Consider the following 20,544-nt stretch of genomic DNA (forward strand, 5'->3'; position numbering starts at 1 on the left):
CAAACTAATTGAGAATTATAAGAGTCCTACTACCGTCAAGGGCTGAGTTAGACTTTTGAACTATTGAGGTTAAATATGAATGAGAATCAATCATATACAATATTTGTACTACGAATGGGGGTCAATTTTACAGTATCAATAGTATTTTACTCTAAACTATATATAATACCGTGTATAATTATAAATTTTTTTAAAATAAACGGGGTCAATTGACCCCCATTACTTGATTGTCTCCGCTGGCTACGGTAATACGAATATTATACAACCACCTGCATTAGGACTCGTATTTTCATTTTTAAAGTCCAGACTGTCGATCTGAACTGTTCAACACAATCATCAAATGAAAATGTAATTTAGACTGAATTTTACATATTTTTAGAACTTTTTTTGCTAATTTTTTAAACTAGTAGAAAATCACTTAATTTGAAACTTCTGAATATTCAAAAACAATAATTTTCTATCTAGTGAAAAATATAAAATTTGGTCAGCACGTATATTTTCATATGAATATCATATTCATATCATGGATCGATCCGTAATATCTATATTACCATGGCCTCTTTCATTATATAATCAGTAATTCAATAATATTTGTTATTTTATGAAACATGGGGACATCAAATCAAACTGAGTACATGGGGAGCCCTCTTGCTTTGTGTTATGTATGGTGTTTGGTTGTAATGATTTTTCTGAATAGTCAGTTCATCTATCAGTACATACATGTGACATGTGAATATCTATTATGCTGCTGTGTTGTTCTGCGTTGCTTCCTTGTTTGTCTATTTCTACAGTAAATTTTTTTCTAGGCTTTACCGGTTAGCAAATTTTTACTAATCGGATTTTTTTTAGTTAGCACTCTAATAATTAAAAATTAAATAACTATCACTCAAAACTCTAAATTTCAATTCTTACTACCCGCGCATTCTCAGGATGAACGCCAAATTATAATAATTATTATTTTATAGTGCACACCCTCAGAAAGCGTACCAAATATTTTTTTTAGTTTTGTTTTGTTTGGCGTATAATTTGTAGTATAAGACGCTGATCAGATTGTACGTATAATTTGTAGTAATTTGTGCACCAACTTACTAAGTACAAAACATTGCTCAGGTTGTGCGTATAATTTGTTGTAGTAATTTTTAATGCAAATTTTGTACAATTCTTTTTTTATTAAACAAGTGCATTTTATTTTCTACAATTTCACCGTTAAATTTGATGTGTACATATAAGTCTAAACACCACATAACAAAACAGAATAGAATAAAATTTCAAACATAAAAGAACATAACTAAAATAATAATTTGACGTGCATTCCCAACTGGCGCACCAAAAAATTTGGTGCACGTTCCCAGAATACGTGAGTGGTAAGATTTGAAATTTAAAATTTTGAGTGATAGTTGTTTAATTTTGAATTATTGAGATACTAATTTAAAAATTTCGGTTGCAAAACCATTCTGTGCTTCTGGCGCAGGGGAATAGAGTTAGTCACAACTCTTTTTTATTTTTTTTATGATATATCACAACTAATGTCAAGATACTAGATATTCTACTGATTATTGAATCATACGCAGACTTGGCAAGATTTTTACAAATCTTTTATCTGTATCTCACTTTTTCAAAGTTCAAAATAGTCTAAATCGAACCGTTAAATATAATTTTTAAACTAAAATATGCATTAAGACCGAAATATATATATATTCTGAATTTTTTACTATTTATTAGAGAAGATTATGAACCATTCAAAAATAATAAATTTGTTTTTTTTTTAAACCTTGACAATGACTGTCAAGTATAATTTTCATTAATTATCTTTTTTCTTTTCAGAGAAAATAAATCTATAAGCAATAATATTATACATATCTAAACAATTAGTAAATAAATGTAAAATAAAATAAAATTTGGTCTCAAAATACATTTTTAATACTAAGATCATCTTGAACAGTTTAGATTCGCTATTTAAACTTTGAAATTAAAAATAAAAATGTAAAACATAATTATAACACAAAATTAAAATAACAAAACATTTTAATCATACTCTTGAAATATACAGGGGCCCATTTTAAATTCATGTAAATTTATATTCAACATTTAGTGTTTAACATGATCCGAATTTGATACCTTAGCCTATTTGATCCGAATTTGAAAATTTTGTTTGGATATAGTTTGATGCTATAACTCGGACCAATATTTTGTTTGTTGGTCCACTGGTCCCAGTCGGTGATTTAGTCTGGAATGGTCAACAAATTCAAATAGAGAGGTGTAGAAAGAAGAAGAGAGCAATTCTCTGCCGCATAGTTTATAGGTTGAAGCCAAAATGTCCTCATGTCACCACACAATATGACTAAATTATACAACAACAAAGTAGATACTTTTTGTGAGAGAGAAAACGCATTTATGACGGGACTACATCGTGAAAAGTACCGTCGCAAGTAGAAAAAATACGTTTATAACGGTACTCCGTCACGAAAAGTCACATTTTATCCTCGTGAAAAGTGCCTGTCTTCTGTAGTAAATTTATTCTAAATATTTCGAAACTGACGTGCTGATAGGGGTGAAAACGGTATAGATAATATATCCAATCCGTATTTGATATATATTCAAAAATTTAGATGTGGATATTTGATATTTTAATATTGATATTTTTAATATCAGTATCGATAAAGATACTGATATAGTTTCACGTTTTAATTATCCGTATCCGAATAGTAGATATATATCATATATTTTAATATATATTATAAAAAATTTATGTTATTCATCATTATAAAAAAGATAAATATCACGAATTTAATATTATTTTAATAAATATCCGATCTGATCCGAACTTGTATCCATATCTATATTCATCTGATATCCGCTCCATATCTGTATCCGAAAGACAAAAAAAGAGACAGAGATATAATTTTACCACTATCCGCGCTCTGTTTTCACTCCTGGATGTGCCACATATTTTATATATGAAGTCTGTACTTTGCTAACCACTTGATTTCTAGTTTTCTAAATTATTCTAGTAATTTTCCACGGAATTTGGTGGGTATTTTTATGTTTATTGCTCAAGTTCTCAACATAAACTATCAAAATTAAATAGAAACCCCAAACCTCTTTGAATCTCTTACAAAAAAAAAAGAATATTTGAACCAATCTAAAAGTTTTTATTACTATTAAAGTCTCTGACGAGATGATTTTGTTCGGTTTTGTTAAGGAAAAATTATAACATAAGGAAATTACATAAAAAAATATAACATATCTATTTGAAAGCATAATAAGTTCCATAATTTCATTTGGATCCACACTTATGCTGACTTTTTTTTTTAAATATGGTTGGGACTTTTTGTTCTTGTCAAATCTATTCGTTTATTTTCTAATATTTTAAATTAAACTAAAGTGTAATTAAATATAAAATGTTAATTTAAAATAAGAGGCCTTGAGTTGTAACATAAATATGGACCCGATATGGGCTGTTAGGCTCAATATAACAAACTTTGAGGTTTTGAGCCGATGTGATATAATTAACCAAAGGCCCATTTAATTTGTTAACATACTTTGTCCCAACAATTCTAATTTTTTTAGTTTGAGCCTGTCTACATTGATAATTTCATTATCCTAATTTTAAATCTCAAGTGACAATCTCAATTGTAATTTTAATGATGTATGATAATTTTATAAATATATATATTTTTAATAAAATTTCTTTTAAAATGTTATGTTGGGAAAAATATTAATCCATATTCGCTAATTAATTTTAGATATTAATTTCTAAGATGCATGTGAAATTTGTTTTCAATTCGTAACACTAAAAGAAATTAAAATTAATTACGAACCATTACTGTCTCATTCGGAACCCCCTTCTTCCTTCTTCTTTATTAGAGATGAAGACGATAGAACATCGTCTGATAATGATCGTCTGATAGTCTGCGAAGTCCGCAGAAACTAGATCAACAAGCAAGGAAAGCGGGTTTAAGTTAGCTCCTTTTGGACCATAGATGTAACTAATCCTAATAAGGGTGCAGCTTATACCCCCCCCCCCCCCCCCCCCCCCCCGCGTGGGTCTTTAGTCCAGGGGTTTGCCTTCCTTTACTACTGACTACAGTCTGGAAGTAGCTCGCCCTGTTGCTGGAATGGGACCAACCGCAGGACCACTCCGATTGGAATGTCTTAATAATCCGTTTTTTTCAAATGGCAAATGCTCCTTAATGCCTGACTAGACCGGTCTTCTGCTTCCTTCCTAAATCGCTCATTACCGAAACCCCTTCCTGCCCCCGTTCAGTAAGCCAAGGCCAAGTAGGAAGCTAGTAACTCATAACATCCCTCCTGTCTTCATTTGCTCTACCTTCCCAATACACCCGGGTCCATGAAGTTGGCCTAAGCGATGCCAGATACTACTTGAACACACCCCGTAAGGGTGTACAAGCTGCGCAAATCCAACAGAGTGAGCTTCTCTCCTCTCGGCTTGGCAACGTCCTTCGAGAAAAGGATCTATGGGTGAGGAATAGCCTTGATCCTCCTATCATGACCATCTTCTGGAGTCTAAGAATTTATCATATTGCCATCAAGATAATTGCTTGCCATTTTTAACCCACCCCACGGACAGCGCCAAATTGTAGAGAGACCGACGAATATGTTTTATTTTCAGTCCAATTTCATGAATGTCACCACTATGCAGCAGCTTACGTGGACTTCGCAACTGGGGCGTATCCAGCATGTAACAGGGGGGCAGCCGTCTCCCCTGGATTTTGAGTTTTAGTGGTGATATATTGGTACTGATCGACTTTGCTTCTCCAGGATTGTTATACGGATTAAATTTATTGTTAAAATCAAAATAAATTTCTTGAATAATGATTGTTAGTTAGAATTATAAGTTAAAGCATCAGAAATTACAAGTCGGAGCATTGAAAAATATAAGTCAAAACATTGTTTATTTATCGAGTATCCAATTCGTTAATGGGTTTAAATCCGATTTGATACGTTTTTTGTCCTCTTTTGACGAAAATTCTGAATCCGCCCTTCGCAAAACTCTTTCTCTCTATATATGTGTGTGTGACAAGGATGTATTTAATTTCAAATTTCCACACTAACAGTTAGGATGAACGGTCACAATTTTGTGTAATAGCACAAATAAGTCTATTTTATAGTACTGACCGGATATTATTTCAGTACAAAATACATATTTATGATTTTATTTTGTCAATTAATTACTACTTCGATCATACAAAATCTTGATTTAACATGGAGCTTATTTGGACAACCAATTTTGAATATAAAGTGAGAATCAAGCATCTCAACTTTAATATTTATTACAAACACAATAGTCTGATTTTAAACTTAATTTAACATAAAGTGAGAATCAAGCATCTCAACTTTAATATTTATTACAAACACACTAGTCTAATTTTAAACTTAATTTAACATGGAGCTTATTTGGGCAACCAATTTTGAATATAAAGTGAGAATCAAGCATCTCAACTTTAATATTTATTACAAACACACTTGTCTGATTTTAAAAACGTCACATCTCAAATAAAGAATATTGTGTTAGTCAATAAATCAAATACTAATTTTCAACACTTCTGTTAATATAATGTTTTTAAATACGGCCGCATTAAAAATGCTCATGTCCATATATACTGAAAACATACTCAAATATATCCATAACCCATTATCTGAGTCCGTATATTTGAAAATATTCATTATCTGAGTCACATATTTGACTTTCGTAATTTTTGCCTAGTACGTAGTTTGTAATTTTGAAAATGAATTTTGAGAAAATGTGCATGAAGGTGAAGTGAGAGAGCGAGAAATATGAGTACTAAATTATTCAAAAATTTCATTAATAAGGTAATCATGATGTTACACATATTTGACTTTATATAGGCGAGAGATCTTGAGTTGCAAGTAATATATTATATCATCTATTTTTGGCAGATTAACGAGCGTCTGACACGTAATCAGCCATGTCAGCGAATTGTCATATCTTGAATAGAAGATTTTATTAATTTTATTTATGATATCTCAAAATTCACTACGCTAACTACTAATTAAATTGTTTGTCATTTGCTCCGACTGTGACCTATTTTAGCACTTGAAAACTTTTTTTATTTTTTTGAAAAAGAAAAGAGGGCCTATAGCCCTCATTCTTAATCATTATAAGGGAGTTTTAACTGTAGAGGATAAACAAAACAATGTTGCTCATCAAGACAATTGAGCATAAAAAAAAATGAAAAAGAAATAACAACAATAGAGACAAAAAAAAAAAAATACATCAACAAAATAGTAAAAATATTATTCTAATTAATATTGTAACATCTCAACATTTTTCTCAATCTTCTGATGATGAGCTGATTTCCATTGGGGTTTCAATCTATGTCATGAGGGATGTTTCTCTGAAAATTCGGTTACAACGTTCTCTTCATATAATAAATATAGTTATTATCAGAACCGATCTTTCTTTCATCAGCAATAATTGTCATTCCTCCCGGTATCTTAATCTCAACCAGTCTATAAAACAATCTTGATTGCACACAATTATTGAATAAATAAAGAACTGATTCGGATTTCATTCCATTTATGAGACTCCATCACCGCTTTTTTAGGTTATCTACTGTTAAGATTTTGTTAAATGAGACTAACCATGCGGGTACCTCAAACTTTGGTGGTCCCTTCCATTTCGATTTTGAAGGTTTCAAACTTTTTTCTCGGACCATTCTTGATTGCTTTATACGCTGATTTAACCGTCTGCATTTGTTGATAGTTGCAACATGTGTGAATTCATCTCTCTTTGTAACATAGTCATCTCATTGTGAGCATCTTCTGAAATATTTAATCTTAGGTAATTCTGAAGATTTGCCGATTCAAATAATTTCTTTAATCCTATTTCCTAATTATCTGTCCAAAACCTAATCTTCTGTCTATTTCCCAGATGTCTGACTACCGATATTTATAGCATGATAATAATTGTACTACCGAATGGAATAGTATCTGCGAGATAAAAAGTGACTATTTGCGAGGATATACCAATATAAAGGTGTTTTTTTTTTATTAACAAGAGTAGTATCCGCGACGGTATACTGATAGTATTCCTCACAGATAGTGTTCCATTCTTGAAATTAATTATTATCGTGCTATAAATATCGGTAGTACAATTGGTTGCACATGTTGCATGGTTTATGTCGTAATAATTGTCAGAAATTAATTTAATCATAGATGGGTGGTACTATATAGCAAGAAAATATTTTTAGGATTTATTTCTTTGAGTACCCTCCTATTTTTCAATTCGAACCATTCAAAATTGATCACACGACTTTGATTATCTTTTTTTTTTATATTAATATAATCTATTAAAAAAAATCATATGTAATTGAAATCGTATGATCAATTTTGAACGGTTCGAATTCAAAAATAGAAGGATGCTCAGATTTGAATCCCCATTTTTAGGCTGAACCAAAAAAAATACCCACCTCAAATTAGAACAGAGGCATTATTTCTCGGAAATTTTTTTTTTAATAGAAATTAATATAAAACTAAAGAGAAAAACAGAAAGAATACAACCGTTTTTGAATTGATAGAAAGATCCATAGCAAATGTACCGATCTTAAAAATCTCAAAGTTTAGAACGGTATAAATATTACTGATCCTAACTCAGATTTTTTTTTGTAGTTTTCTGCTGTTATGAAAATAATGTCAGAGGTAGCTGGTATTGAGGAAACCAAATCGTCTGCCCCCCGGGGGGCAGGAAATTCCTGCCTCCAGAGTCTCTGCGGGGTGGAACCGATTACTGTTTAAGGGTTTAACTATTGTTACTGTTTTTAAATGAGCCCCACCCGCAGAGACTCTGGGGGCAGGAATTTCCTGCCCCCGGGGGCAGACGATTCGGTCTCGGTATTGAAGCAACACCATATTTCTCTAAATTGTATCTCCTTTTTGGGCCGACCCTGTTGGCATCTTTGTAAATTATATTTACTATTAGGTTTGTTTTTAATGTCTAATTCTTTTACTATACTTACAGTTCAATCACTGCTGTATTTTCGATCGAGGCGGTACAAAACATTCATGTACCAAACATTCACAGTGGTTGATTTTGACGGTAAAAAAGAAAAGAAAAGAAAGTTAGAATCGGTAATATTTATACCTGTCAACACAATTGTTACCGATCTTTCTACCAATTAAAAAATTAATGTATTCTTTCTCAAGTTTTATATTAATTTCTACGGAAAAAAAAAAATTCCTTAATTCTCAATGGCGATTTTCCAATGAATGCTATTGATCACAGTGGCCATAACTGAGTCATCTCGATTCCTCGAAATTGATATCAATCAATTGTAAGTTTACTATTTATAATAAATTCCTTGGGCATCTAAATATCTGCGCATCGAAAAATGAGAGGTTGATGAGAGGTTGCATTCATTCACTCGTTCAAATTTCTCAATCTTATTTTTAATTTTTAGTCCCATTCTTTTTGAGTTGCCAAAACAGAGACATTATATAATATATATCCCATGGCAGTATGGCATAATTAATAGCCTGGTCCTCTAATTCCTGACAACGCAAACCAAAACCAAAACCAAACACGAAATTCCTGTCATGGCAACGAAAGAAAGCGTTGTGATATTCCCTTTCATGGCAAAAGGCCACACCATCCCCCTCCTCCACCTCGCTGCCTTCCTCTCCTCCCACCACCGCCACCTCTCCATCAGTCTCATCACCACTCCGGCGAACGCCGCCTTCTTCCACCGGCACCTTCCTTCACACACACACCCCAACATCTACATCCTTTCCCTTCCTTTCCCCTCCTTACCGCCCCTTCCTACCGGCATCGAATCCACCGACACTCTTCCTTCTCCTTCTCTCTACCCCACCTTCCTCCGGGCCACATCTCTTCTCCTCAACCCCTTTCGCCAACTCCTCTCCAACTTCTCCCCTCCACCTATATGCATCATCTCTGATTTCTTCCTCGGGTTTACCCTGCCAGTCGCCAATGAACTCGACATACCACGAATCGTGTTTCACGGCATGTCGGTCTTCTCCATGGCTATTTGCAAGTCCGTAGCATCAAACATGCTGAAAGATGACCAACCGTTCACCATACCGGGCATGCCTCCTTCTCTCTTGTTAACCAAAGATCTGATTCCTGATGACATAACCAAGTTCTCGAACTTGGATGATCCGATAACTCAGGTCTTATTTAATTATGTCTTTTTCATGGATGGAGTTGGTGATACAGATACTAGCAGTCAGGGCATATTGGTCAATAGTTTTATTGACATAGAGCAAGGATATGTTGAGTTGTTCGAGTCATTCTACCATGGAGGTGCACGTGCATGGCTTGCGGGGCCCTTGTGTATGCTTGCTGGTTCTCTGATAAATGAAGAGATTACAGATGAAGAGGGCTGTCTGACATGGCTAGATGAGAGAGAGAGGAAACATGAGTCGGTTCTCTATGTGTCGTTTGGAACACAGACCTATGTGTCAAATGAACAGCTTGACGAGGTGGCCCACGGATTGATCGCCTCTGGCCACCCTTTCATCTGGGCCGTACGATCCAAGACGTGGCTACCACCTGAGTCCCTTGTACTGGACATATCAGCACGAGGTAAGATTGTCAGGGGTTGGGTCCCACAAAAGCAAGTGTTAGAACATGCTGCTACGAGTGCGTTCCTCAGCCACTGTGGATGGAACTCTGTACTAGAGAGTATAAGTTCCGGCGTGCCGATCTTGTGTTGGCCAATGATCGCAGAGCAGTCATTGAACGAAAAACTTGTCGTAGATTTGCTTGGTGCAGGAGTTCGCATCGGTGCAAAGAGAGACGAGATTGTGGGCAGAACGGCTGTGGAACACGGGGTGAAACGGGTCATGGAAGACGACAAGGTGCGGGAAAAAGCGGCCGAGCTCCAGCAAACTGCCAGCAAGGCGGTAGCAAAGGGTGGACCTTCACAACTGGCACTTGAACAGCTGTTGAATGAGCTCGTAAAGATGCGTGACAATAAGACAAAACGAGTTGACTTAAGCTCTGATAAGGGTTTTGAAAAATGCTGTGAGAATGGGTTAGTAGTTTGATCGTGATCTAAATCTCTGTTTATTCTAGGTTTCTATCCGAAACCAGTATAATAACATTAATGTATCGTATATATAGTTGTTCAGTGAAATAAATTTTCTTCTTTAGTGCAATAGTTTCAGATTACAGGTTATGTGGAAAATAAATCTGCTGTGATTCTAAAGGGATCGCAGGACCCTGTGATTCCAAATCCAGCCTTTCACTTTCTGGAATGCACAAATTTCAACAACACTTATTTTTTATGCACGAATCTCCAGACAGATAAATGGATGGATTTGAAATAACAGGGTCCTGCGATCCCTTTAGAATCACAGCAGATTTATTTCCAGGTCATGTGGGACTGTACTAGTTTTGAATTATTAAATGTACTTTGATTAAATCAAATCAGGCTTATTCTGTAATGGGCTTACATGATGGGCCAAACATTAATTGAGCTTTTACATTTCAGTAATAGGCTTTAATGATGGGCCAATCATTAATTGGGCCTTTACCCAGTAAGACAGAGCCTCGTATTTGAAACGAAAGAAGGCAGCAATCTCATCTGTTGCTGAATGCTGATTACAGCAATGGAGTGACAGGTAAAGTCTTAATTGCATGGGACCGTGAGACATGTGGCGCATGTGATTGGTTTTAAAACCTTGGTGTGCCATGAATGCTCAATTAAATAAAGAAGAATCCATTTGTAACCATTCTACTTCACTATCAATCCGTGAAGCTTTTGAACTAAGCTTTAAAAGGTAAATTACACTTGTGTGTTCATTACAATTTCTTGGCGTTGTAATACACCCTATCACATCTCAGTATCAATTTTGAAAATAAAAAAATTAATAAATTTTCTTAAAGATATGAGCAAGAATAAAAGCCTAGCTCTTTTTAATTAATATATGAATTTCTCAAGGCCTTTCAAGTGACTATTGCTCAAAATTCATTTATACACTACTCTGCCAAAGAGCATTTACTACACAACTGCAACCTAACCTTTTGCAGATTCAAGGTCATGATGTGAGGCTGAATAAATGAACATAGTTGTTTGCACTTACCAAAGACAGACAGATTCAAAATAATTTGAATTCAAAAAATTGATCTTTTTTATGCTGTATTTAATTAAGAAGTAATATTGTTGCGTACAATCTGATATTTATGTTGCACTTGCACCTGCTCTACTTCTCTCTTATTCATCAAATTTAATTTGTTTAGAAAGACTGCTTCTCCAAATAAAGAAACCTCAAAGTTGAATCAGTACAATAATACCTACACTAAGACCTTCCTTTTCAATAAAGAAAGCTAACTTGAATGAAGAAATTTAGAATGTAGAAATACATAACTTGGTAACCATTGATAATCAGCATAAACAATTTTCTAGTTCATTGAATTGCTAGATAGAAGCACCTCCAAAAAAAAAAAAAAAAAAAAAGACATGCACCTATAATCTAAAGTTTCAGGGGGCAGTCCGATGGGCATCGGTGTCCGGTGACAACCATCTAATTTGCATTAAGATTTGTGCATACATGTTAAAATTCACGTTAATCAAGTCTGCACGAATCTTGATGCCAATAGGAAGGTTTTAAATGGACATCCGACCGAATTAAGTTCCGCGAATTTGATCCGATGCCCATCGGACTGCCCCGCACGAGCATTTATCTTCTATGAATTTGTTGTCAAAAATTCAAAAACTCAAAATCTGTTAACTTGTTTTACAAAGAAAATAGATTAACATATATAATCAACTCTTGTTTTGCCTTCCTATGACCCAATGCAAGGTTCTTCTGGCAAAAGATGGAACCCGTACCGCTGTCTCATCGGCAAGAGAAGGCGCGATGCTACTTCCATCAATACAACTTCCTTCCTCCAAATCCCAATCAATTTCACTTCCAAAGCTCTTATTTTCCAACCCCAACAATTTAACCGGACTCATGCCTCCAACTGGCGTCGGCCGGTGTAATGGTAACCGAAATGATACAGCACGCCTTTTGAAATCATCAGAAATCGGGATGTTTTGATCTTTTTTGGGCACCATCCAAATTTTCGAGACCGAAAAACTGTCTTTCTTTTGTATACTGCTGCCCTTTGCACTGATACTAGATCTTGTACTCTCTGCTTGAGCACACGAGAAACGTGACGAATCCAATACCCCTTTGAACACGTCTCGTCTTGAGTAGCAATCACATTCTGACATGGCAAGGCGGCGCCGTGCTGGCTTCTTGACAGCTGGCTTTTTCTTTGAATTAGGTTTGATTGTGACTTGAAGAGAAGTTTGTTCATCCATGACATACTCATATGAGCCCATAGAAAAACACCTCCTCCTACTGCTCATGTTTCCTTTGTTAGATTTATTACCAGTACTGCTTGTGCCTTCTGCTTCTCTTGGCTCTAATTCTATGCACTTAAATTTTCCAAGCTTGACAGTAACCACCTTCTCTTCTGTTTTTTGTACCTTCTCATCGACAGAAGGCGACATTTCATTCTCTCTTAGCGAACTCAAGTTTGAATTTGATCCCGGTGGCTCAACTCTGTCAGATGCAATCTCTCTCGAGCTCTCGCTCCCCGACTCCAGAATGAAAACTGTGGGACCTCTACTATTATTAGGAGAGAAATTATCAATTAAGAGGCTTCTTCTACATAAAGGGCATGTGGAATGAGTCAGCAACCATGTGTCGATACAATCTACATGAAATGCATGGCTACATTTCGGCAGAAGCCTCAGCTTATCATCGCCTTCAAACTCACAAAGACAAACAGCGCAATCGAACGGGTCTTTCACGCCAATGATTGTTTTGTATTGAAATATCGGGAGCGTGTCGATGAAGGATTGGTCGACACCTGAATCGTGTAAATGGAAGAGTTGCTGTAACTGGCCCTGCATGGCAGTTACAGAGTTCAAATCAGAGTTGTCGGAGTCTCGGTTGGCTCGTTTTAGAAGAAAGCGTACGAGGAGGTGGAGTAGAGCAGAGATGAAGAAGATAAGAGCTAGAACTATGATTACGAGGAGGATGCTTGGGCTGAGCTTGTTTTGAAGGAGGTTTTGGTAGGGGGAAAGTGGGGGAGGTGGTGCAAGTGGAGATGCAGGAGGTAGGGTTGCTGGAGGTGGCGGTGGTGGCGGAAGGTATGGTAAGGGAAGTTGTTGTATGGGAGGTGAGAAGATCTCACTGTGTATGTGTGTTAACAAATTCATGTTGAGAGAAAAAGAGAGAAAGAGAGAGAATGGTGTGTTTAGAATTTAGGTTTGAGGCGTACAGAGAGAGGAGGTGGCTACTTAAACAATGTCAGAAAAGATGAGAGAAAGAAAGAAAGAGAAATCCATGATTTGGCTTTGAGAGGTTAAAAGGAGTTCCCCTTATTTGGGGATTTACTTTTACCTAAAGAAGGTGATGTAATATAAGAGTAGGTAGGTACGAGGAGACTAGATATAAGATCAGTAGTCTCTTTGCACTAGAACTAGGATAGAAGAGACAGAAAAGAAAGAAAGAAACAGGAGAGAGAGCGTTTTCAAATTTTCAATGAATTGAGCTATCTTTCTTTCTATCAATTGTGATTTGTGACTAAGAGAGTATTAATTTGCCACCTAGTCCTAGTTTGTGTAGCTTTTAGATAGTGTTTGTGTTTCCTTGGGATTGCAAATTAATATTTGCTATTAATTTATTATTGTTATATCTTTTGTGATCAGTTGACCTGAACTGAATGAATCTCATTAAAGTTTGAAAATGACAGCTAAGAGGGAAAGGTCAAGACTAGCCGAGTATAGCCATAAATGACAAATTAAATAATTTAAATTGGTACCGGCGTTTACATACTGGTACATCCAATTATACACTGGAATTAACAGTAAAAATATACAGAGGTTGGCTAATATAACTGTAGAACAAACGTTTCAGTTTTTTTTTTTTTTTTATATATATATTTTTAAAGTCAAACAATTGATTCAAACGGTTCAATATTCAATATATAATAAAATGTTAAAATTTTTTACTATTTAATAAGTCAGTTTTAAAATGATTGTTTTCAATGATCCAAAATTTTTTCACTGTTTATTAAAATCAGTAATTTCAAAACAAACTTAATAATAGTAAAAAAATGTAAATTTGGTCTCCAATTACATTTTAATATAGATATCACATCTAACGATTTGAATTGACATCAGTTGATTTTATTTTATTAGTATTTTTAACGCACATATAAAAGTGGTACATTTATTTTAAAAAAAAATTTTGTTACAAAAATATATGAAATTGTAAATTTATTTTTATTATTAAATATCACTTGTTACAGTTTTGAATTAATTTAAAAGGATATTTAATTTTTCATCACACAAGTAAAATTATTACCGCTGAAGTTTTAATGACTTTATAATAAATTATCAATCAAATTTAATACTTGTCATATCTAAATAATTAAGACTGCATCTGAAAATTAACTTTTTTTAAAATCTAAGTAATTTTATTTTAAATATTCGTATCATATAAGTTAGATATATCATAAAAATTACTGTCCAGAATTATCCTTAATTTTTTTTTCAAATGAAGAAACGAAACTGACAATAATAAAACTTTTATAATATCATGTCCTAGAAAAATTCAAAATTACTTTTTTCCCTTCTACCCTTCTAAATTTCAAAAAATTACAAATTTATCTAATTTATTGACTTTTATATTAAAATTCACTTTATAAGTTATAACGTATCCATTTTATCTTTTATTGAAAGATAAAAATATGCAGTTTGTGTAAGAAAAATGTTCCGTCTTCTTACTGATCAATTTCAGAGAACAAATAGTTTTTCAAAAATGCGTAATTGGTGAGATTTTAAAATTTAGAATGTTAAATATGATATTATGAATTTTAAAAGAAAATACATGATTTTGAGACATTTTGGAGATTTTTTTAAATAACATCAAATTTAAATATTTCAACGAAGCAAGCATGCTGGATTTGATTTTTTATAAAAAAAAACAGCTCCACCGATCACGTGGAGGCAGAAATGCATTTGCTCCACCATACTTACTATTTGTATTGTAAATTGCTTTCACCGATCCACAGAATCAGTAAAGCTATGTTTCATAAAAATAAAATTCAATACTTATTTCGTTAAAATCTTTAAATTTAATTCTATTTAAAAAAAATCATTTTTGAGGTATACAAGAAATTCCCTCTAATTTCTATTATTAAAACAAGACAATGTGGGATCTGAGGAACAGCATCCAAGGCCCGGTTCAAATCCTGATGGTTTACTTCTGGGCCTTGACTTGCCAGAAATTAATTGATTTTAATGAGCAGCAAATCCAAAGCCCCATTAAATTCCCTTCCCGTGCAACAAGAGACCAAATTAATTTTATTTTAGGCGCAATTTCATAAAAGCAAAAAAACAAAAAACAAATTTTTGGTGCTTTCTATCATGGATTCATGGCATTATCCCTTCACATCCACTCTTTTGTCTTTTTGCGCAGTTATCCTGCCTTGTTTTTTGTTACACAAATTCTTCTTTATTGTCTTTAATTAGCATTAGGTGCTAAGTGTCTTTAGGCAATTTGATTAATTCATAGGATGAAAAGTGTTCCAAATGGGTTTTCTACTTCTTCTTTTTATTATTATATTTCCGTATTAATGGAAGGAAGTTTCTCAAGTAAATTTTTTTATTAGTTTCTTTTGTCAATATAAATAGAAAATTTAAATATGAAGGTTGATTACTTCAAAATCCACAAAAGATTTTGTCTCCGTGGACCTTGTAATTTTTAGTTTTTGACCATTTTGAGGTCATATGCTGCTTGGTGGCTGTCCTGGTCCGATTAATTCAGTTTTATGTTCGATTTTGATTCAGTGCATTCTCAGCTGTCATATGCGCACAGTGAAAATAATCTATAGGCTTCTCTCATTACAATCAAGTATAGATGATCAAATTTGTATCCCCATGATGCATATATCTCTATACGTTTTTAATTTGTTTACAACTGTATGCTTTCATAGACACCCGTTGTCTCACATTATGTAACAGCTCGCTTATAACTCTTTCTATTAGTACAATTGCCTACAGATTTACAACCAACAAAAAAAAAAACATTATGAGGTCATGTACTAATATTGTTTAAAAATTAAAAAATATATATCTTCCATGATCCTTGCATTCATTTTAATAAAGAGAAAAAAAAAAAAAACTTTAACATGTTTGTAGTTTTGAAGCTTGCTTTGCACAAGATAAATTTAGTCCACAGGGACAACCGTAAACCAAGTCCACAGAAGAGTCTGATGAGGCATTGACATTTGGGTGGCTAGGAGCTTAAGAGGAGTAATGGCATCAGAAATCGTGCCGGGAAAAACGGGTGCAGTGGACCAGGATCCAGGAAGGTTGGGCTTTCCTATGCCTTGTGCTTCCCTTGCGACATTATGGGGTTTCGGTGACTAATTTATGGAGCTGTTCATCTTGAAAACTGAAAGGCGCTTCTTTTATGTAATGTTTTTTTTTTAATTAAGTGATTTAATACCTTTTTAGATAATTTAGAAGTAAAAATGGTTATGTTTGATATGTTTAAGGGCAATAACTTTTTTTACGTGAAATATTTGTGAAATATTTGAGTAACTAACGGTGTTTTTTTAATACTGTACACCATAGTGACAAACGAATAGTTTGGATTCAGTTCAGCGGGATAAAAAATTTGTGATTCAGATATAATTCAAGAATGATTCGGTACAATAAAGAAGCAAAAAAAAAAAAACTAAAAAAAAATTGTGTTTTTTTCACAAAAAATTTGTGACTCACGTTTTATTCGAAGTTCGGTTTGGAAACGTAAAAAAAAACGAATAAAATACAACTTATTTGTGTATATTGTTACTATGCTGTACACAGTTTTAACAATTTAAAACAGTATTTTTGTTCTCAAGATTTACTAAATTTAATTTTGTAAAATTGGTATAATCGTATTTTAAATACTGACTTTTTATTTAACCGATATTTATCTTTTCGAGTCGAAATGCGAAAATAATTATACTCGCTTATAAATTTGTTGAAATACTGTATATTTTCAAAGAGGAGGGTTTAAATGCCTCCATTTTTAAAAACTTAAATAACTCAAAATTTAAAACTTAAACATCAAAATAGAACTGTTAGATGTGATCTATGTTATTTTCTCTATGTGCTCATAAAAAATTATCACATTTTGATTTTGATTTTATGTGAATCAATAAGTTAAAAAATCAACGTCTAGAAATTATCCACATTAGTATATATTTTTACAAGCTCAAGATGACAATCAAAACAAAGTTGAAATGTTATAATTTTTTACATGTGCATAGATAAAATGATGTAGTTCATATCCAATAATTTTATTTTGAATTTTAAAATTTAAATTTTGAGTTATTAAAGTTTTAAAAAATGGAGGCACAAAAAATGAAGGCATTTGAACTTTATTATAATCTTTTTAAAATATGTTGTTGACATTGAGGAACCATTCTTATTTATTTTGTGATATCGCATTAAATAAAACATTATTTTATATTTGCTATGGAAAACCTCAAATTATATTGTAATCATCAAACTTGTTCAAAATACATCATTTTCTCAATTTGCATATTTCAACTTTTTGTGAAAGCGCATAGAAAAAAAATACAATTTGTTTGATAATGTAAAATTCGGCACGTAATTAGATTTGTTATTTCACTTCTCTATTTGCCGGTCTATTTTTTTAATTAAAATTTGGGAGTCTAGTTTATTTATTTTTATTATTTTAAAAAAAAAAGTCCTAGTACATCTTCAACATATTTTAGATGCTATTTTCAAGAATTAAATACGTATCTCTTTATAGAGAACAGAAAACCACATTTTTATTTTTTAAAAAAATTAACAGCTTTTTTATTAGTCCAAAAAATAAAATATGAATCTGAAATTTGTTTCAAAGACCTCACAAGTAAGAATTTATATCTCAATAGATAAAAGTGTTTGGTATCGTTTTCAAATACCTACTTAGGGGTGTAAACGACCTGGGCCTTAGCTCGGCTCGTTTATTTTGGCCCGAGCCTGGATCGAGCGAGCTGGACCTAAGTCATCCGAGCTAGAAACCCCTGGCTCGCTCGTGACAAGCCAGCCCGAGCTAGCTCGCGAGCTGACGAGTTGGCTCGCTAGGCTTTATTGGGCTGCTATTATACAAATTCAAAAATATAAAAATAAGAAAACTTATTCAAAAAATTTAAGAAATCGTTCAGCAGGCACATCTTCAAGCAACTGAAGCCCATATCCTTTCTTCTCAGACCAAAAATACATCAATTTTGCATAATTGTGCCTTTGAAAATGGGACTGGACTTAAAATTATACGGGGCTAAACCCCAAATCCACTGTAGCTTAACGAGCCGAGCTGGTCCGGTCCGAGCTGACCCCTGGCTCAGCTCGTTTATTTTGACCCGAGCCTGAACCGAGCTGGCTCGTTAACAGCTCGGTCCACTATCGAGCGAGCTAGAGGCGAGCCATGAGCGAGCCACGAGCCGCGAGCTTTTTTGACAGCCCTATACCTACTCTCCTTTTTCTAAAAAAATAAAAATAATAATAATAATAATACCAACTCTCCAACCTCTACTAATACGTAGAAGCAACTCACATAATCTACTACAAAGATTCTCAATTCTGTTATCATGAACAGATCTGAAGGCTAATCATAATGATTTAGTCACCTCCTAAAAATTAAGTAATTAACATATTTGTCCTTTATAATTTATTATTACTTATATATTTTAGTCCCCTTATAATAAAAACTATATTATTTTAACTTATTCATCATCCTACAAATAATAATAAGTAAAATACTTATTCACCGTCCTTAATTTTAATTTTCTGTTTCCGTCTGTCTGTTTCCATCGATCTATTCAACCTCATGGACCAGAGCATGAAGAAATTAAACTCTAACATTCCATGAAATGAGCTTATGCTTCAACCTTAAAAAAAAAAAATTCCATGAAACATGCTAGTGACACTCAAATAGATATATATATTTATTTTCTTAAATGAGATATTAATCTTGTAATTTATTGATATATTGCACGGCAATAGATGTTAATTGTACTAATATGTAGGCGATTCACGTCTTCTTGATGTACCTTCTTCGTTGATTTAGGTCCTGTTCAGCCTCCAATTGGAAATGGACATGGGCACAGAAATTGAACTGAAAAACACTGTTCCCGTGGGAAAAAAAAAATTTAGTTCAACTGAATTTTTTTTTTCTCACAGAAATAGTAACGCGGCCGAACAGAGCCTTATAGAGCGCAATCGTACTTTTGCATAGCAAATTCAATCTTCAATAGAGAACCAATATCAAGAGTCAGCTTTTATTTAGAGGCAAAGAATAAATTGCATGTTTAAAATCCGAATAATAAGAATATTAAAATTTATAAGACTTAGACCTCCATCTTTAAAAAAAAAAAAATCAATCTTCAATAGAAAAATATTGTTGCAAACTTGCAATTGTTTGCGACCTTATGCATACAAGATTAAAGGTTTTCGTATATAAACACTCTCTGCAGGTTAATAAAAATCTATAAAAAGAGAAAATTAGATGCATATTTTAAGGCATCACATATAACATACAGTGATTAAGGCATCAGTTTAGTGTTTTCCTTTATTTAATGATTAAAAGAATGGAAAAAATTACACTCAGAAATAGAAATGGAGTCAAACTTTCAAATTATGGGTGTTAAATGTGAATAGAGGCTAATCATATAATTTTTTTGTGCTGTGAATGGAGATCAATTTAGAGTAAAGTATCTATAATATTTTACTCTAAATTATATAAAAAATCATGTACAAATTGAAAGAAGGAATAACATCAACATGCCAGATAACAGATTTAAGCAAATTTGTGATATTTTGGTCTATTTGGATTTAGTTTGTTTTTGTTTATACAACTTTATTTATATTTAAAATTATTCTTATTTTCTTTTCATCTCTCTCGTCATTGTAAAAATCTGTTTTCCGCGTCATCTAGGAGAGACATACCGTGCAAATCGGCATCGTAAATCTTCGGTACTAATTTTAAAATTGAACCAGTACAAATTTTCGGTACACTAATTTTGCGTTTCCGGAGACGACTCGAACATCCCAAGTCTTCTCTTAGGTAAAGATTTCAACAGAGTAGTTTTGACTTCATGCAGTGCACGAACGATATGTAACGTAGTTTTGTTTTTATAGTGAGTGCGCTATATGAAGCCAAAACTACTTTGTTAAAATCTTTACCCCGTCTCTTGCAATGCACCGTTGAATAGTGTTGCGAAAGAATCCAAGTCGAGTCAATTCCATACCTAACTTTTCGTATGTTACCGCGAGAACTCGGTCATTGGGTTTGGTAAAAGGGCGATGTACAAACTTTATCCAAACTTTGACATAAACCGTCAGATCTTCATTAAGATTCGTGCAAATGGACTCAAAGCTTCATGAACACGAACTGGACGGTTTTGATCCAATTTGGACAAAATTCACCCGATAACTTGTCTCCATCTAAACGATATTGTCCATTGATTCTACCTTTTGT

The 20,544-nt window shown here is 33.4% G+C and overlaps 1 protein-coding gene and 1 pseudogene across 2 annotated transcripts; one reads left to right on the forward strand and one right to left on the reverse strand.

The window, feature by feature from the left end:
* The first annotated feature begins 8,518 nt into the window (after window positions 1-8,518).
* On the forward strand, window positions 8,519-10,176 carry LOC144553472 (UDP-glycosyltransferase 73B1-like). Its single transcript, XM_078301648.1, has one exon. It carries the CDS (start codon window positions 8,578-8,580, stop codon window positions 10,048-10,050), a length of 1,473 nt encoding a protein of 490 aa, XP_078157774.1. The 5' UTR covers window positions 8,519-8,577; the 3' UTR covers window positions 10,051-10,176.
* A 1,290-nt stretch (window positions 10,177-11,466) lies between these two features.
* On the reverse strand, window positions 11,467-13,263 carry LOC144552615 (RING-H2 finger protein ATL13 pseudogene; annotated as a pseudogene). The gene has a single exon (XR_013511178.1). The product of XR_013511178.1 is annotated as an RING-H2 finger protein ATL13 pseudogene (transcript).
* Between the last annotated feature and the right edge of the window lie 7,281 nt (window positions 13,264-20,544).

The sequence above is a fragment of the Carex rostrata genome, chromosome 4 (assembly GCF_964058835.1).
Source record: "Carex rostrata chromosome 4, lpCarRost1.2, whole genome shotgun sequence".
NCBI classification, from domain to species: Eukaryota; Viridiplantae; Streptophyta; class Magnoliopsida; order Poales; family Cyperaceae; genus Carex; species Carex rostrata.

Coding starts and splice junctions, on each gene's coding strand:
- LOC144553472 (XM_078301648.1), top strand. CDS start 8,578: ATGGCAACGAAAGAAAGCGTTGTGATATTCCCTTTCATGGCAAAAGGC.